Source organism: Salarias fasciatus, chromosome 20 (assembly GCF_902148845.1).
Source record: "Salarias fasciatus chromosome 20, fSalaFa1.1, whole genome shotgun sequence".
Taxonomy (NCBI): Eukaryota; Metazoa; Chordata; class Actinopteri; order Blenniiformes; family Blenniidae; genus Salarias; species Salarias fasciatus.
Window position 1 is genome coordinate 27,234,680 of NC_043764.1, and position 17,229 is coordinate 27,251,908.

Genomic DNA, 17,229 nt, shown 5'->3' on the forward strand with positions numbered 1-17,229 from the left:
GGTGCTTGAGTTTAGCATCGTGCATCTTTAACTGGAGGTAAAATGACAAGTAGAGGAGAATAGAAATGTTTGCAAAAAATGGTGCCACATTTATGAAATGGGCTGGCCATGGCAAAAGGCTTCCAACTATAAACAATTAACATTTGTATGGACCACTCACTCGGACCAAGTACATGACTCCCGCGATTCAACTAATCAGAAGCACTCACACACACAAGTCCCGCCTCCCAGCTAGTCAAATCAATACAAATTTGAAATTGCCCTAGAATGACAGCCGGGTGGGGAAGTTTTATGATATACGAATAATGACCCAGGGGATTATTTCTGCATTGTGGTCAAACCATGGTGGAAACTCCCAGTAGAAACCTTCAAAATGAAGCCACTGGACCAGTTTTCTCAGATTCTCTCGATTAAGGTGTTTTTTTTAAAGGTTTTCTTCACCCTGCCTTGTATGCGGTACTGCTTGTAATTTCAACACCGTCCCTGCTGAAACCTTGATGACTGTCTCCTCAGAGGTCGGATCAAACACCTGGACGTGGTGGCTCTGCTCCGGCGGATTCAGCCTCCTCTGGGCTTCGGGAAGCTCTGTCCTCACAGAGTGGCCTGCAAGGTGAAATCCACGTGACTCTGCCACACCGGGGCCTCAGGCCTGAGCAGCTGGATCTGATCATTCTCCTCCTCCTTCCTTTCAGCGTCTGGTGGCCATGAACATGCCTCTGAACGCTGATGGAATGGTGACCTTCAACGCCACGCTGTTCGCTCTGGTTCGCACTGCACTCAAGATCAAGACTGAAGGTCTGTGATCGGCAGCTGGACGGACATGACAGAAACCAGCACAGGATATTTTACTGTAACTACAGAAATGGCGGCAGAGTACAGAACAAAGATCTTACTATAACTTTGGGGGTTTCTGAGGCAATCATACCTTATAAGGACATCTATGTTATCTAACCCCACCTACTTCCTCTGAATGCTGTTGCTAGGTAACCCAGAGCAGGAGAACGAGGAGCTTAGGGGGATCATCAAGAAGATCTGGAAGAGGATGAAGCCGAAGCTGCTGGATGAAGTGATCCCACCACACGAAGGTACGTCTCGGCACCGCTCTCTCCTTGGCGGGCCTCAGTACGTCTTCACTGGGCTCTGTCTCCACCCACAGAGGAGGAGGTGACCGTGGGGAAGTTCTACGCCACCTTCCTTATCCAGGACTACTTCAGGAAGTTCAGGAAGCGGAAAGAGAAAGGAACGCTGCCCGGAGAATCCGACAACACCAACCCATCCGCGGTGCAGGTCAGTCCGACCCCCCAAAACATCTCACACCCTCAAAAAAAACAAAGAAAATAAACGCAATCACTAAAAATTACTAGCAAAAAATCCCCCCAGATTAAAAGTAACTACTCTGGAAAGTTACTATTGTGTTGAATTCAGTTAACTCTATTAAAAAGCAGCATATTTACTTTACTAGGTACTGCAAAAAAAAGGCAACTGGTGACACTGTAATGCCGCTCACATACTGTCAAGTGTAGAGCCACTACTGCTTCTCACTTCAATACAAAAACAACCAACAGCACCTACTAGTGGCCCATTATGAAAACTACACTGTTTTCAGCATTTCTGCAACTTCTGTGTAAACAGACATCATTTTTAAACCGTTGCCGTGTAAAGGCAAATCTTTTCTGAAATGAAAATGAAAGGTCTTCGTGTGAATGAGGCCTGACTCTTATCGGCAGAGTCAAGCAGGTTCTCCAAGTTGTGCATTCATTGCTTGTATAATTCGTCTATGTTCATTGTGAGTGATATGGAATCACTTTCTTCTTCTTTTTTTTTAATCATTTGTGTCTGTGCAGCTTTGTAAAGCCGGTTTGAAGACGCTGCAGGATCTGGGACCGGAGATGCGTCTGGCTCTGAACGAGGACCTGGAGGAGGAGGAGGAGGCCATGATGGAGGAGGAAGAGATGGAAGACAATGCTGCTTATACGGTCTTAATGCTGAACATTAAAGTTTAAAGCTGCTCAATGTTGAAAAAAAAAAAAAAAGAAAAGGTTATTCGAGTGAAGTCTGATCTGTGTTTGTTGGTTTTCTGCAGGCGGAAAATGGATACGGGCCTGAAAGAGACCGACGTGGATCTTTACTGACTCCAACTGGTAAACAGGACAACATTCTTGATGTGGGAGCCTTTTTGTTTGGAGAGTGGAGAACTTGAATCAAGCTTGTGATGTTTCTGCAGGTCCGGGTGGCGTTGTGGGTGACGGCGGCGTCTCCAACGGTGGACTGATGCACCGGGTCGGATCTCTCACCAAAATGGCCAACGGCAGCGAACACGACGAGCATCCTCGCCGCGGCGACAACGTGAGGTCGTCGTTCAATCGCCATCATCACCGACACCCACCTGGGAAGAACGGGCTGCTTGACCACGCCCACAAGAGGCCGTCATACCACAAGTATGGGAGGTAGGTGGAGACACGGCAAAGGAATGATGAGAGAATGCTGCTGAAGTACAAACTACCCGACAGCTCATTCTTCATGAATGAAAGTTTAGACATCACTGCCAAAGCGTCTACTCACAGTATCTCGAACAGTCACTGGAGGAAGCTGTGATCAAGCTCACCGTAAACTGATGAATTAAAAGGGTCATATTATGCAAAATTCATTTAAAAAGGTGTCTTTACAGTCATATTGCCTCCCAGAGCCTCTGTATGATCCCCCAGAAGTGAAAAATTCAGTCACCTCCCTCAATTGTGCTCTCCACTTTTAAGAAATTATACACTCAAACACGCGGTTCTGAAATCTTCCTCTTCTCGACGTCATGAAGAGGAACGCCACTCCCCCCCCCCGGAAGAGAATCCAGCCTTTTGCCGGCCCCCGGACAGGTCGCTCATTTCGGCTGTATTTTCTCATCCATCGCCAGTGTTTTCATAAAGTCCACTCATCCCTTCGGGTGGGTCAGCTGACGAGCTGACAGTTTTTGCTAACTTAGCCACAATTAGCTCGGATGGGAACGTAGCGGAGCTCCTCTCCCCAGCAGAGAGGCACTTTGAGTCGGCCGCGGCTGTGACGGCCCCCGGGCGTCTGACTTCCAGGGGCCGAGTTGGGGCCGATTGGGTAAACGGCCCGGAGCTTCTCCACGGAAGCTGGTCCCGAAGCCGGCGGAGACGCACGGCGCGCGTGCGGCCGCTGGGCCGCTCCTCTCCTCGCCGGGAAGCTGCGAAGCTCCGGAGCCCAGCGGACGCGCACTGCGCACGGGGCGCAAAGTCAACACACACCGGCAGCGCCGTCCGGATGAAGAGGGCTGCTCCTCTGAGAGGCTCTCTGCTCTCGATATCACACGAACAACACATGATATAAACAGAAAATAAAAACACACCTCATTTCGCTTCTGTAAGGTCGCTCTGCTCGTCCAGCCACATTGATCTGTAATTTATAGACTTCCAGCAAGGATGAGTACATGGTTTCTGTTTTGATCTCAAATGAGTGCTTTTCTTTATCCAATAGTTCCTTTTGTATGGTTCATTCTATATAAAAACGGTAATTTCCGCGTTTGCTACTGTCTGGGACCCTGTTGAGCTGATTCTCGTGCCTCCCGAGGCGGCGTAATAACAACATGTAGGAAAAAGTTTACGTCCGTGAGGTCATGCATTGTGTTTTATTTTGAAACTTCCGGTTTAACTTCCTGTAAGGTGCTTTCTTAACGACAATGAATTTACGAGGTGGGCGTGGCCAGATGCGTTCAAGTTCATCAAGGAAAATAGGCTGTTAAAAACAGGCTGTTCTGAAGAAGGCTCCTCAGAGCCACTTTTTAGAATGCTCAAACTCCGAACATAGGACGAATTTGGGGCAAACAAACTTATATACTATGTTTTTGGGCGTCCGTGACCTATATGACGTGACTGAAAAATAGCATAATATGACTCCTTTAAAAACAAAAACAAAAAAACTAAGGTTGAGATTTTTCTGAAATGATAGATAGGGAAAAATAATAATTCCATTTTTAACCTGGAAAATTTCCTTTCAGTTCCCAACATAGAAAACACAGCGATGCAGCAGACGCTTCAGACAATAAACCGTTTGGAAAGCGGTTAAGAGGATTAACAGACTAGATCTAATAGATGAAAAGGTTTAGTTTAAAGAAAGACTGGAGAATGGATGGGCACAGCAAATTATCAGCAATGCCGACTTAACATACCGCTTCTTGTATCAAATCTTGAGATGCCATTAAAATCAATTAATTTATTTCCCAGTCTTGGACTTATTAGATTTTTTCAGCTTTTGTCACTAAAATCAAAACATAAAAAAGTTGAAATTGTCTATTGAGGTCTTGATTGACAGATATTTCTCAAGATCACCATCTCTGGTTGGTTTGCAGGAGGGACTCCAGGGACAGATCGTGGAGGAATGGAGACATGGAGGCTTATGGAGAACAGGGATACTACAGCAGAGAGGAGGACAACGAGAGCATCACCTCCAGAGACAGGTGGGCTGAAACACGGGTGGACTCATGTTTGGATAGACTCACAAAGGTAGAATAATGTACCTGAAGGTAGAGTGATGTCCAGGTAAACATGCGTACAGGTGTGTGTGTTTTGTTGCAATGGACAGATCTTCTGTCTCATCATTCGTTTGCGTTTGCAGACATTACCCAGACGACCCTCCGCTGTACAGAGACCACTACGATGGCCACGCTGCCTACGCAAATAGTAGCTATGGCAACGGCTACAACGAGGGTCGGAGGACGACCCGACGACGCCTGCTGCCCGCCACGCCAACAGGTGAGTCTGAATGGAGGGCGGGGGGGTTCAGTCACTTTGAATCACCGACAGCTGAGTGGGTGTGTTTGTTTTGTTCGCCAGGTCGCAAGCCGTCCTTCAACATCCAGTGTTTAAGGAGACAGGGCAGCAGCGATGACCTGCCGATACCCGGGACCTACCACCCCACTTCTCCACCGCGCCGCACACGCACACAGGTAAGCATGAACACGTGCTCACAGGAAGCAGACAGCCGGTCTACAGTACCCTCTCCTTGACCTCTCGTAACCCTGTCGTCCCACAGCAAACCTTCAGCAGCTATGACTCCCATCTCTCCTCGGGCCGCTCCTCGGCCGCCTCCTCGGCCTCCTGGGCGAACCCCTGTCCTCGCCGCGGACGCCTCCTCTACGCTCCTCTCATCCTGGTGGAAGAGGAGGGCAGCCCACCCTGGGGAGGGGGAGGAGTGGCAGGACATGGTGTCGAGGGGAAGAAGGGCGGCGTCGGACGAGGTGGAGGGAGCGCTCGCTCGCTTTTCTGCTGCGAGTGTAGAGAGAAAACTTTCAGACTTTTAAATCGTTGCTCTCCTCCCTCAGGTGTCAGTGTTATGGGGGCGGCGCCCCGGCCAGCGTGGTACGGTGGACCAGCAGGGACACCAGGTAGAACACACCTCTGTGGACCTCTGTCTTACACACACAGTCATTTTTTTTTTAATCTTTAACTTTGAATCAACAGTTTCAAACAGAATGTGAACCTGAAGCACTTCAGCCTGAACACAGACTGTAAAACAAACTGAGGCTTTGGCCCTCAGCTGTTCATAGGGCGGCCATGACCTTCGTCTGCCTTTCACGGTTTCGGCTGGTAGTGGTCTAGTTTAGGTCCAAGAGACAGATGCTTTTAACCTGTTTACACCTTGTAGCAGCCAAGAGCTTCAGCTAGCTTTCTTCCAGCTGCTTGTCTTAGTGACTCAATTTCGCCATCTTCTGGCGCAAAATCATCTTGCAAGACGAGACAGGCCAGTTAAAGTGTCATTTTGTTGTCATTCAGCTCATCATATGAGGTCGTTTTGAATTCCAGTCGACTAAAATGTTGTATACTGTACCTTCCAAAGGGTTACACAGCTCACCCGATCACCTGTCTGACCGTGTTGCAGCTCCGCCCCCGTACCGGGCGTACACCACCCTCAGGGTCCCGTCTCAGCTCGGCGCTCAGTTTACAGAGAAACGAGGATCAGCCGACAGCCTGGTGGAGGCGGTAAGGAAACCCCACTTTCAGGGATGTGGCCCTCTTGGTCCTGGAATGTAGCATCCCTGCACGGTTTCAGGGGCCGTTTACATGAAAATGTTGTCAAGTGAAAACACAAAACCTTTGTTGTGTTTTGTGGCTGATTCTCGGAGCCACTGAAAATGCCATGGAAGCACTGCTACTGCACACAACAGCCGCAGTAAACAGAAAGGTTGGGATGACTAATGAACAAAATAAGTTTACTTATTTCGTTCATTACTTACTTAAACTAAGCAGTTTTGTGAAAAATGACATCATTTTCAAAACGTTGCCATGTAAACGTGAAGCTTCTCTGAAACGATGCGTTTTCACTTGACGTGTTGTTGTGCAAATGAGGCCTCAATGCATTTGCACTTCGACACACCTGACAGTCATGGTTGATACGTTTGGTAGTCTTCGGCTGGTCGCCAATACGGTATGATTTGATCATTCTTCTGTCCCTCCTCCAGGTTCTGATCTCCGAGGGTCTCGGTCTTTACGCTCGGGACCCAAAGTTTGTGGCGTTCGCCAAACGTGAGATCGCAGACGCGTGCCACATGACGGTGGACGAGATGGAGTCAGCCGCCAGCGACCTGCTGGGCTCCGGGAGCCACGGTCTCCTCGGCAACAGCTCTGTGGCGGCGGACCCCGGCGCGCTCTACAGCGACGAGGAGCCCATCAGGACGGGCCACGACGAGGACGAGCTGGCCGACGAGATGACCTGCGTGACGTCGTTCTGAGGCGGAGACTCGTTTGGAATTCGGCCGTCCAGTGAGTGACAGGAGACGGGGCTCATCGGTGCCCCCAGAGGAAGGACGGAGGTTTAAGAAACAACCTCAGAGGTGTCAGAGTCACGAAGGAGTTGGACGTAAAGGCGGAGCTTGACGGGACTCCTTCTTTTTTCCTCAGAGGAACTCATCAGAGACTTTTTACTACAAACAACTGGTTTTTGTTTGTTCTGAAGCGGGAGACATCACATTTTGATGTGTCAAAGAGTTCGACCGCACTGTGAAGTTTCGATTGGAGCGACGATATTTTTCTTATTGAAATGACTGAAAAGTTTCTAACCTGTATCAACTTGTTTAATAATGTAGTTTTTGAAGCTAGAGAATCTCGACCAAATAATCTTCTGTTTGCAAATCATCCAAATTGGTTTTCATTGAAACGTGGTTCAAAGTTTAAATGAGAGAGCCATGGTCTGGATCCACAGATGAGTGCATCTGCAGTTGGTCTGCCTCATGAATGCTTTGTAATTTTATAACTTCTACATGTGTAATTCATTTCTTGATCTCCGGGTGATGCTATTCCTACGCGTAGTGAGTGGTGGAACATTTCATGGGGCAACATTGTTAGCTTCTGACTGGGAGACGGAAATAAGCTCAGAGATGGACGTGCTCACAGCTGTTCTAGAGGGATGAAGAGGGGACCAAATGAAGTGGTAGAGGAACATGACTGAATGCCTCAGCGCCTCAAGTCGCTAAACAGGGATGAAGTTAGCATCAAAAATTAGAAGCTGTTGTGGGTTTAAATCAGGAGTGTCAAACATATTTAAGTTGAGAGGTCACATGTAGCCCAATTTCATCTTGAGTTGTCCAGACCAGTAAAATAATGTCATCATTAACCTTTGAATTAAAAAAATTTCCATGTGTCGCAGAGTATACATGTTGAAAATACCTGTATTTTCACAAAATCCAAATTATCTCAGCATAAAGCTGATTTTAATTAAACCGTCTGTTGCAAATTACAGTTAAATGTCCCCCAAAAACTGTTACAATATGCACGTTTTTAACAAACTGCAAGTTTTGAATGCTGATGATAGTTTGCATTTTCATGTGGTAGCTGGCTTTCATGGCAGCATCACTGATTTCTCAGCCCGTGTCTCTGTTTGTTTCTGCTACTCTTTTTTCAAAAATCTTTTTTTTTTTTTTTGTAGTTTTGTACAGTTTGCTTGTTGGTTTGGCCCTATTGGAGCCTCTTGAGGGCCAGTGTTGGCCCACAGGGCTTATGTTTGACACCCCTGGTTCCCACTTATCAGCCAGAATATTAGCTCCACCTTGCGAGTTGGTGAGAATTGTCTTTATTCTTGATGCGGTCATCATGTGCGCTCAGAGATACAGACCTTGGTTGTAACCACAGGTTTCTGAAGTTACTGTTGCCTTTCGATCATCTCCGACCAAGAGAACTTCCTCTCACTGGACATTTTCTCCTTTTCATGCAGCCATTCTATGTACGATCCAGAGATGGATGTGTACGAAAATCCCAGTGGATCATCAGTTTGTGACATTTTCTTCATAATTCCAGTGAACCCCAGGAGCAGAAATACTCTGAGCTGCTGACACCGAGGAGACGTGGCTGAGGCGGGCCGAACAAACGGCTGCTGAGCGTATTTTACGAGAGAGGAAAGATAATGATCACGTTCAAGTCCATGTGAAAAAGTCTGAAAAGATTACAGAGATGAGGGAATTAATTTCATTCCATATAATTTATTTGTTTTAGTGAAAAAGTAGAAAATGTTCAAGAAAAACTTGAATCTTAAGAGGAGAATTCAAGATTTAGTTCTTTTGTTAAACAATCTAATGAAAATTTCAGGGGCAATAATGAACATTTTCCCTAATAAAGTCCAGTGAAACTCAAAGGGATGTTTTTTTATATATTTATCAGAGAGAAACACTGTATTAAAATGTGCTTGTGAGTCTGTTTACAGCCTGAATGAAGTTTATTGTCACGTTTATGTTTTCTGTCTTTTTTTAGATGTCATTTTCTCATCTTTTATGAGTGTGTTTTTACTCGCAAACAATGAACTGAAGAGTTTTTTTTAATTCAGGAAATTGTTTGTTGTGTTTCTGCTTTTCTTACATGTTTTTTTGTTCGTTTTTTTTAATTGGCTCTGGCGGACCGGACTGATCGCTCCATCTGATTCTTGTGTTTTTGTCTGTCCTGAACTTTTGTGCTTCTGTCTCATCGTCCTCCGTCAAACTTTCTGGAGCGTTCCCCAGCAGTGAAGGGCTCTCTGATTCCTCACCTGGACTTCCCAAAAATAAACACGTTAAAAAGTCTCAGACTGAATCCTCATTCACCTCCAATAAAAGAGTAAAATAAAGCTGCAGGCGTTTTTATTTGTCCTTCATACCTGGAAATCTAATGAAAACTGTCTATCATTCCTAACTCATTTCTACAAACGAAGATTAGGAATGGATACGAAGACATTCAAAACTTGGAATGTCTCGCACACACAAATACACACAAAGCTGGGAACGTCGCACACATGCACGGACACAGACACACAGCTGGGAACATCACATAGCAGAAATGCTGAAAATGATGCCAGGCCACTAGTGGGTGCTGTTGTTTGTTTTTTTAATAAAACCACACACACATTCAGAGAATGTTATAAAAATTAACAATAGAGGAAGATGGACATTCCCGTGGATCCCACATCTGTCAACAGACCACCAAGTTGGATCCTTATTACTGGGACTATCAACTGTAAATCTACAGAAAAAAACAAAACAAAAACAAAAACAACAGGACACAAAGGTTTATATCATTAACTATAGCTTTGGCAGTGAGTTTACCACAGATCGATCTGTCAGAGTGCAATCGTTTCACAAGTACGACAAAGCAGAGTTTCTAAACGTTCCAGTTTGGGTCAAGCATTAGCATAAGTGCTGAGGTGAGGACTAGGCAAACCAGTTCGTTCAGGATTATGCAATAAACAAGATGGTGTGTCGGTCAGGATACAGGAATGAGGCCGATGTTCCTTTGTTGGACTGTGAGGGTCAGTCCATTTATTTCGGTTCACAGGCAGTGTTGTAACAGTCTGAAATAAACATCAATCCAAATGAATGTAACAGACTCAATTTGTAACAAATTAAACATAAATCCCCATAAATCTGCTCCCATGAGCATGTATTTATATAACAATACACACAACAAGCACCAAATCATATTATCAAATGTTCAACATATCCAGATGCTTCTACACACCTGACAGAGTCACTATTCAGGTAATCTCCAGAAACCAAACGTCTCAAATAACATAAATGAGGTAATGGTGCTACCCTGTGGCTAAAGAAAGAACATAACATGGGGTGGCATGCAAGCCGCTGATATCCGCCCACACATGCTCGTTATGGCCGCGACTCCCGACGGAAAACATTAAACTACTTAAAGCAACACTAAGGAACTTTCAGTTTTTGTTGATTTTGGCGGCGCCAGTGGACAAAAGCGGTAGTGTTTTGCCTGAAGGAATATTACAGTTCCCATGAGGACTAGCGCGTGGCGTCATAAAATGCTGCTCCCGGTGGCATGCTGTCGGACTGAACTCGCCTTCATTTGTTTCCAGTGGCTGTGTGAAGGACGGATAGCGACGAGGTAATGAATCTAATGGTGGCTAAACAATGGTCATGATGTGACGCATGCCGTAAAGCAGTCCGCACATTTGAAGTTTTTTAGTGTGCAGGGTTCCTACCACCCTCCCCACAGCTGCTTAGTCCAAGTGAAAGCAATACTGACGCCCTCAGGCCATGACAGAGGGGTCATTCAACTTGTTGTAAGTCAATGTACCATCACAAAAGATATTAAATTTGTTTTATTAAGGTTGAAAAGTTCCTTAGTGTCGGTTTAAAATATATGAAATATGGAAAATATGGACCAACACAAACAATTAAAGGGAGATAATCAGCTGGGATTACTGAGGAAGGGACAACATCTTCAACCACTGGACAGCTTTGATGCAAATCAACTCGCAAGAAACATAATCACATTAACACATGGAAAATATGAAACAGGAACAGGATAACTTACTTTTCGTCATTGACTAACACGCCGTGACTGGGATGAACATCGGATGGAGACTTTCAAAAGGTAAGGACAGCGAACGCCGGACAAACTCACTCAGGAAAACAGGAAACATTCACTTCCTACTTCTCGCAACTACGTCACATCCTCTTTTCATCAACAATACAATAAAACAGAACAAAACGTAGTCTTTAATACAATAAGCTTTCCTTAAAGGTGCATTAAGGAGTTTTTCAAATTCAAAAATACTTATTTTCCACCATAAATATGTTACAAATATTCAATGATGTGTACAATGTACCCTGACATATTCATTGTAAGTAGTAGGCTACTGCTAACAGCGCTAAATTGTCACTTGAAAGTTGCAGTGCCGGTCCGGCACCAGAATTTTTTGGGGGAGAATTTGAGATGATGTGTTGTAATGCGTGCTTCTGCTGGCCTGATTTCCTTAAGTTTCGTTTTGTCCGCCATTACTCCGCCAGATGCTTACTGAGCAACAACTGAGCAGTATAAGTATGGATCTTCCAGAAAGTAAGAAAAGACTGGCTTCTAGCACTGACACAACTCCAGCACAGACTCCACGAGGTAAAAGAAACTTAAATTTTACTCGAGCGTTACTTAAAGAGCGAGGAAGGAGTTTCCCTCTTCCGTACACGTACATGGACGCAAGCCACAGGCTTTACGTAAGCTGCATTACGCCCAAGGCCTGAAGGGGCCGCTGTTTCGAATGAAACGTGCAAACTCCTTAATTCACCTTTAATGTACTTTGTTGTTCAGTTTTGCTTTAATTAACAGTATTCATATGTCTTCCATTAATTATGAATAAAGTGAGTTGTGATCAAAATTTGTTTTGCAATCCTCTCGGTTTCGCTTTTACCGTAATGCGTAGAATATGTGCGCACCGCTAAACGTGTCGGATCACTTGACTGTGTTTGTCAGAGCGCTGGCTGGCTTGACCGCAGTATATTTTTTGGCAATGGCCTTTTTGCAAACAGCAAGAAGTATTTTTAATAAATATCTATCGTTTTTGTTTACCTCGTTGAGAGTAATAGAAGCAAAATACACCATGCATGTGTTTGGAATTGAATATCCCAATATGTTAGCAATTGTTGAGTGGACATTATTCCAAAATGGTACAAGTTTATGACATGACCAAAAAACGTGTGCGTGATGCACATTAACCTCTCCACGTTCTCTCCAACGAGGGTGTACTCTGGATACATACTTAGCAGTAATTTCCGGGGTTATGAAATACCGTGTGATATTTTTCCAGCAGTGTTCCCTCCAACTTCTGGATGAAGTTGTTGATTGTTGAATTCTCCAAATATTTGACCATTCCTCATCTGAAATACCGACACTTAATTCCTTTTCCCATTTCTGCTTCACATCTCAAGTATTACAACCTCTCTTGTTCATTAAATGTTTGTAAAGAGAAGATATAAGTCTGTATTTTTCAGTATGGTATATTCCAACTATCATGTTCACAATATCATTGTTTTGAAGATTCACAATGTGTTTGATTGTTTTATTATAGAATTACCTTAGTTATCGACAGCGAAAGTTTGTTAAATCAAATTCCTTTTTTAACTCTTGAAAACTCTTAAAATTGCCATTCTTAATCAATATGCACCAGGCTGTTATGCCTTTACTTATCAGCTGTTTATTTGTATGATCTTGAGTACCAGGAATAAAGTGTTTTATCATAAGCCGGCCACTGAAGTAAAGGAAGTTCGTTTTTTAGGTTGTATTTTTGTATTATACTGAGCCCCATTTCCAGTGTAAAACGAGTCACTGTATCTGCTTGCCTGAGACTATTCTTGACTGTTTCTGTGTCTGCCAACACTGTTTAACTTTCAATTACACATGAGTGTCATACCACGCAACACTGTGAAATGACAGTTTGATTTTTATTTTGTTATTTTCCAGACCAGCTCTCCATCAGACAAGGAGCCTTGTGCCTGACTCAGCAGGAAATGCTCCTTCCAAAGTCAGGCGGTGTCTAGAGTCCAGCAGGTAACAGTTCAAACAGCTCTTATAATCAACTCCATCTTCTGAAATTAAACAGGATCATTTCTTTCTTCTTTGTAGGTCATGCTTGAGGCAGAGGAATGTTAAAATGTCCAGGTGGAATGGGACCACCGTCCCACATCGCCTGCAGGAGGATTCAACATCCTGTCATCACATCACAAGGATCACAAATAACGCTGAGCTTCATACTGACACCTGCTGGACATAAGCGGGAACTGCAGCCTATTAGACCAAACCTCAAACAATGAACATTTCACCACGATGATGGAATTATACCAGCCTCACCGTCTATTAATCTTTATTTTACCATTATTTAAATAGCATTTACAGAGTTTGTCGTCATATAAGCAATCAGTACATGAAGCTCCATGAAGCTTTCACAAATCATGTTTAAATTTTTAAATTTCTTTTAATTTACCCAACAGTCTTTTTTCGTAAGAACTCGTATCTCTTCCCTGAAGAGGGATTAAAAAACACATCAGTTGAAATGGGGGGAAAAGCTAAAACAGCATAAAAAACAAAAAAAAAAAGCAAAAAGTTGAAGAACTGCTTTTTCTAAAAAAAAAAAAAAAAAAGAAAAATATCTAAATATAGAAAAAATGTTAAAATGTTTGGAAAAATGCAAAAAACTCAGAAAAACCTAAAATGATGGGAAAAGGAAAAAAACAAAAATAGGAAAAATATGTAAAACATCTATGAAAAAAAGCCAAGAAATGGCTGTGTTGTACTTCGAGCTAACAGAAATAAACTTTATATGAACCTTACAAGCTGTGATCCTCAGTTTCAAGGTTTAACATGTTTTTCAGCTCCAGCTCAAGTTTATTTGTTGAAAAGTCACTAAAACAGCTCCTCTGGTCACGAAGAGGCTGCAGATCTCTGCACAGCAAACAAAGACTTCGATTTGTGAAATATTGAGAGGGAACTGTAGATACAGAGAAAACTACATGAAACCGTTGAGTTTGGGAGTTCGGCATCTTGCTCGAGGACACTTCAGCACCTGAATGGACGGGGGATCGAATGGGAGACGGGACGCTCAACAAACCGAGTCACAACAGCCCCGGTGAGGATCAGGGCAGACGGCTCCGGTGAGGTGTGCAGTGAACTACATCAAGAAGAGGAGCAGAATCAGAGTGCGATGCCGGTTTTATTGTTGCAGTAACGGTTAAGAGGCACTTCTTTCCTGTTGGCAGTTAAAACATTTCAACTGGAGTAGTTCAGATTACATGTATGGCCAATATATTGACACATTTGCCTTTGAGGCATGAATCAGATCAAATAAATACATTTCAAGTGAACAGATTACTGACTATATTTTTACAGAGCAGGATTTTGTGGTATTTATATCATGTTGAGTCCCAGCTTGGCAGGATACAGCTGACAGTCCTCGTCGTAACAGTCCAACTCCCGTTTGTTCTCTGCTCATGTGCGGTTTCACTACACAGACAAACAACACACTCCAGTGGCCCGACGTGAAAATCACAGATCATCTGAGTTCATCATTGCCATGTAAACATGAAACTTTTCTGAATCAAACAAAAAAAAAAGGCAAAAGTGAGTTTTTACACAAATGGCCTGAAAACCATTCCACAGTGAACAGCACTGTCATTCTTACAGTAAAACATATCAACACAAGTGAAGATTGGTTCAAATGAAACATCCAAAGTACTTTCATTGAAATGAGAGGTTTACTTGATATCATAGTTTTAACAAGCAAACCGTCAAATGGAATTGACTGTGCAGTTCAACGTTAAAACTTCAGACACACAAACAGTGATTTAGATCTGAAATGTTTTCCATCAACAAGGATATTTTCATACTGACTGGATTTCAGAAGTGACTTCACAGATTCGTCTTTAGTCACGACGGGTCGTCAGTAATCTTCTCATGAACTCTGAGGTGATTCAACAAAATGCTGCGTCGGCTGAAACCTTTGCCACAAGTCCCACAACAATGCGGCTTCTCACCTGTGTGAGTTCTGATGTGGGTCAGCAGATGAGTACGCTGACTGAAACGTTTCTCACAAGTTCCGCAGGAATACGGCTTCTCGCCCGTGTGAGTCCTCAGGTGGCGCAGAAAGTTATACTGGTGACCGAAGCTTTTCCCGCAGATTCCACAAGAATACGGCTTCTCGCCTCTGTGAGCTTCCATGTGCGCCAAGAAATCGCTTTCTGTCCTGAGGCACTTAAAACATACTTCACAGGTGTACGGCTTTTCACCCGTGTGAATTCGCATGTGCCGCAACAAATAACGGCGCTGACTGAAACTCCGATGACAAGTTTCACACGAGTGCAGCTTCTCACCGGCATGAGCTCTCATGTGGCACAGCATGGAACTGTGGTGAGTGAAACTTCTCCCACATTCATCACAAGAATACGGCTTCTCACCTGTGTGAGCTCTCATGTGCACCAGCAGCGTACTGTGCAAACTGAAACTCTTGCCGCATGTGGCACAGAGGTGAGGCCTCTCACCTGTGTGAGTCAGCGTATGATTCTTCAGCGACGACGTGTTGGCGAAGCTTTTGCCACAGGTGTTGCAGAGAAATGGCGTCTGACCTGCGTGGCTCTGCATGTGGACCATAAAAGAAAATTTGTGCCTGAATCTTTTGCCGCACATTCGGCAGGAATGCGGCTTCTCGCCCGTGTGAGTGGCGCGATGCTCCTGTGCTCGACACACGGACTTGAAGGACTTTCCATACACCCCACAACTGAAGGAGTTTTTATCCGTCTCACTGGTGGACTGATCGTCCAACTCCTGTGAGATGTTGTCAGGACACGTCGTGTCGCAGTCTGGCTCTTCGGTTCCGGTCCATCCTGAATTGTTCGGCCCGCTCGTTTCCAACTCGTCAACATCTGCTCCTGCAGAGTCACCGAGGAGGAGCTGCTCGTCGTCTGCTTCTGGCTCACTTCTAAAAGTATCGCCTTCAAACTTGAAGACGTGGCTCACGCCCATCTGGCTGGAGGAAAATCCCTCCTCCTCGTCCTTGATCTCCGGATCCTCCAGTTCCGTCTTGATCGGGGGAGACTCCGGATCCTCGTGGTCCTCTCTGATTTGTGGCGGATTTTCTTGCTCCAGACTCGAGTTCACCTCGTGGGGAACAGAGAGAAGCTGCTCAGGAGACTCTGGTGAAAGAAACAAACATGAAGAAGTGATTTAAGAGTCTTTCTAGGAGTAAAGAGATAAATAAGTCACAAGAGCAAGAAGGGGAGAAAGGTCAGTGTTTGTCATGTTGTAATGTCGGTTTTCATCAGCCAAATCCACTCTGAGGTTCCCTGGTTCGATTCCCACAACTGACAAATTACTCTCAGTCTGGCCTTTGCCGCCCCTGTTGCCATAGTTCAGCCCACAGATTCCAGAATGTATAGTTACGGTTAGCAAGAACAAAACTAGTTAAAATCAGAGAAGGGAGATTCACTATGATGTGGAAAGTGAAAGCAGCGCTGCAGCTGCGCCGCAGTTTCCGTCTCCAGCCAGACTCACGTGTTCGTTCAGATTTCTTCATACCTGTTCTGTGCAGTTTGACTTGAGGCTGCCAGATGATTTCCAGCAATCTGCGCTGCCGCTCGATCTCCTCCTCGTACTGGACGATAGTTTGTTGAAACACGGTGAATATTTCTCCAGCAGCAGCAGTGAGTCGCTGGTTGATAAACTCTCTCAAAACCTGAACTGAAGTCATTGTTGCTGCGGGACTTAAAGTATTTTCTCTGTGAGAAACGACAACACTGTGGACAGTCCTACAAACCCGCACCTGCAGGAATAATTACGATTTTTCTTCTTATCTCATCGTACAGCTCCAAACAGCCGCCATTAAAGCTTCTTCTTCTCTCGCTGCTTTTTGGGGGCGGACACAAACAAGCGTCAGCTTCACACTGACGCCTCGTGGACACTGGCGGAACTGCAGGTTTAAGCCTCACCTGAACTCGATGGAGCTCTTGTATAAAATTCTGGCTGTTCTGCGCTTTCTTACAATAATCACGTTTATGATCTTAATCTGGGAGACATAAACACGTGATCAAGTGTTTTTAATGAGAGACAATGTTGGGAATTCCTGATTATTTGGACATTTTCCAGAAAGCGGCCTGGAAATTTTTCAGTCGTCATCACCAACCTGTCACGGTCAAAGTTAGAAACTTATATAAAATGTGAAGCTTATCCATACAAATATTTGATTAATAATCTGGTAAATTTTATGTCTCTGACTTTGTAAATAAAATTTGTTTTCCTTATTCATAACACATTTAAATTGTTGCAAAATTGTTCAGTTCCTGGAACTATCTCCTATTTCAGTATTACAACTGATAAAGATGTCTGCATGAACACCAAGACATCTTACGTGTCTCTTTTTGACTGTTTGAAATAAAACTTTTATTTTATGAATAGATTACTTTTATGACGATAATCAGCT

General features: G+C 44.3%; 2 protein-coding genes across 2 annotated transcripts in view; one reads left to right on the forward strand and one right to left on the reverse strand.

Moving 5' to 3' along the window:
- Positions 1-6,739, forward strand: part of cacna1fb (calcium channel, voltage-dependent, L type, alpha 1F subunit) — a 39,863-nt gene extending 33,124 nt beyond the window's left edge. Inside the window, exons 39-52 of the mRNA XM_030117805.1 lie at positions 514-610; positions 693-795; positions 984-1,085; positions 1,157-1,287; positions 1,845-1,976; positions 2,084-2,141; positions 2,225-2,447; positions 4,361-4,468; positions 4,627-4,763; positions 4,845-4,957; positions 5,044-5,248; positions 5,333-5,395; positions 5,890-5,990; positions 6,470-6,739. Coding sequence (XP_029973665.1) covers positions 514-610; positions 693-795; positions 984-1,085; positions 1,157-1,287; positions 1,845-1,976; positions 2,084-2,141; positions 2,225-2,447; positions 4,361-4,468; positions 4,627-4,763; positions 4,845-4,957; positions 5,044-5,248; positions 5,333-5,395; positions 5,890-5,990; positions 6,470-6,739 — 1,843 coding nt within the window. The remainder of the gene's footprint in view (positions 1-513; positions 611-692; positions 796-983; positions 1,086-1,156; positions 1,288-1,844; positions 1,977-2,083; positions 2,142-2,224; positions 2,448-4,360; positions 4,469-4,626; positions 4,764-4,844; positions 4,958-5,043; positions 5,249-5,332; positions 5,396-5,889; positions 5,991-6,469) is intronic.
- A 7,233-nt stretch (positions 6,740-13,972) lies between these two features.
- On the reverse strand, positions 13,973-16,635 carry LOC115408265 (zinc finger protein OZF-like). Its single transcript, XM_030118916.1, has 2 exons — positions 16,329-16,635; positions 13,973-15,946 (listed from the first exon to the last, which is right to left on the reverse strand). The coding sequence occupies exons 1-2, from the start codon at positions 16,498-16,500 to the stop codon at positions 14,685-14,687; spliced, it is 1,434 nt and encodes a 477-aa protein (XP_029974776.1). The 5' UTR covers positions 16,501-16,635; the 3' UTR covers positions 13,973-14,684.
- Positions 16,636-17,229: the final 594 nt, after the last annotated feature.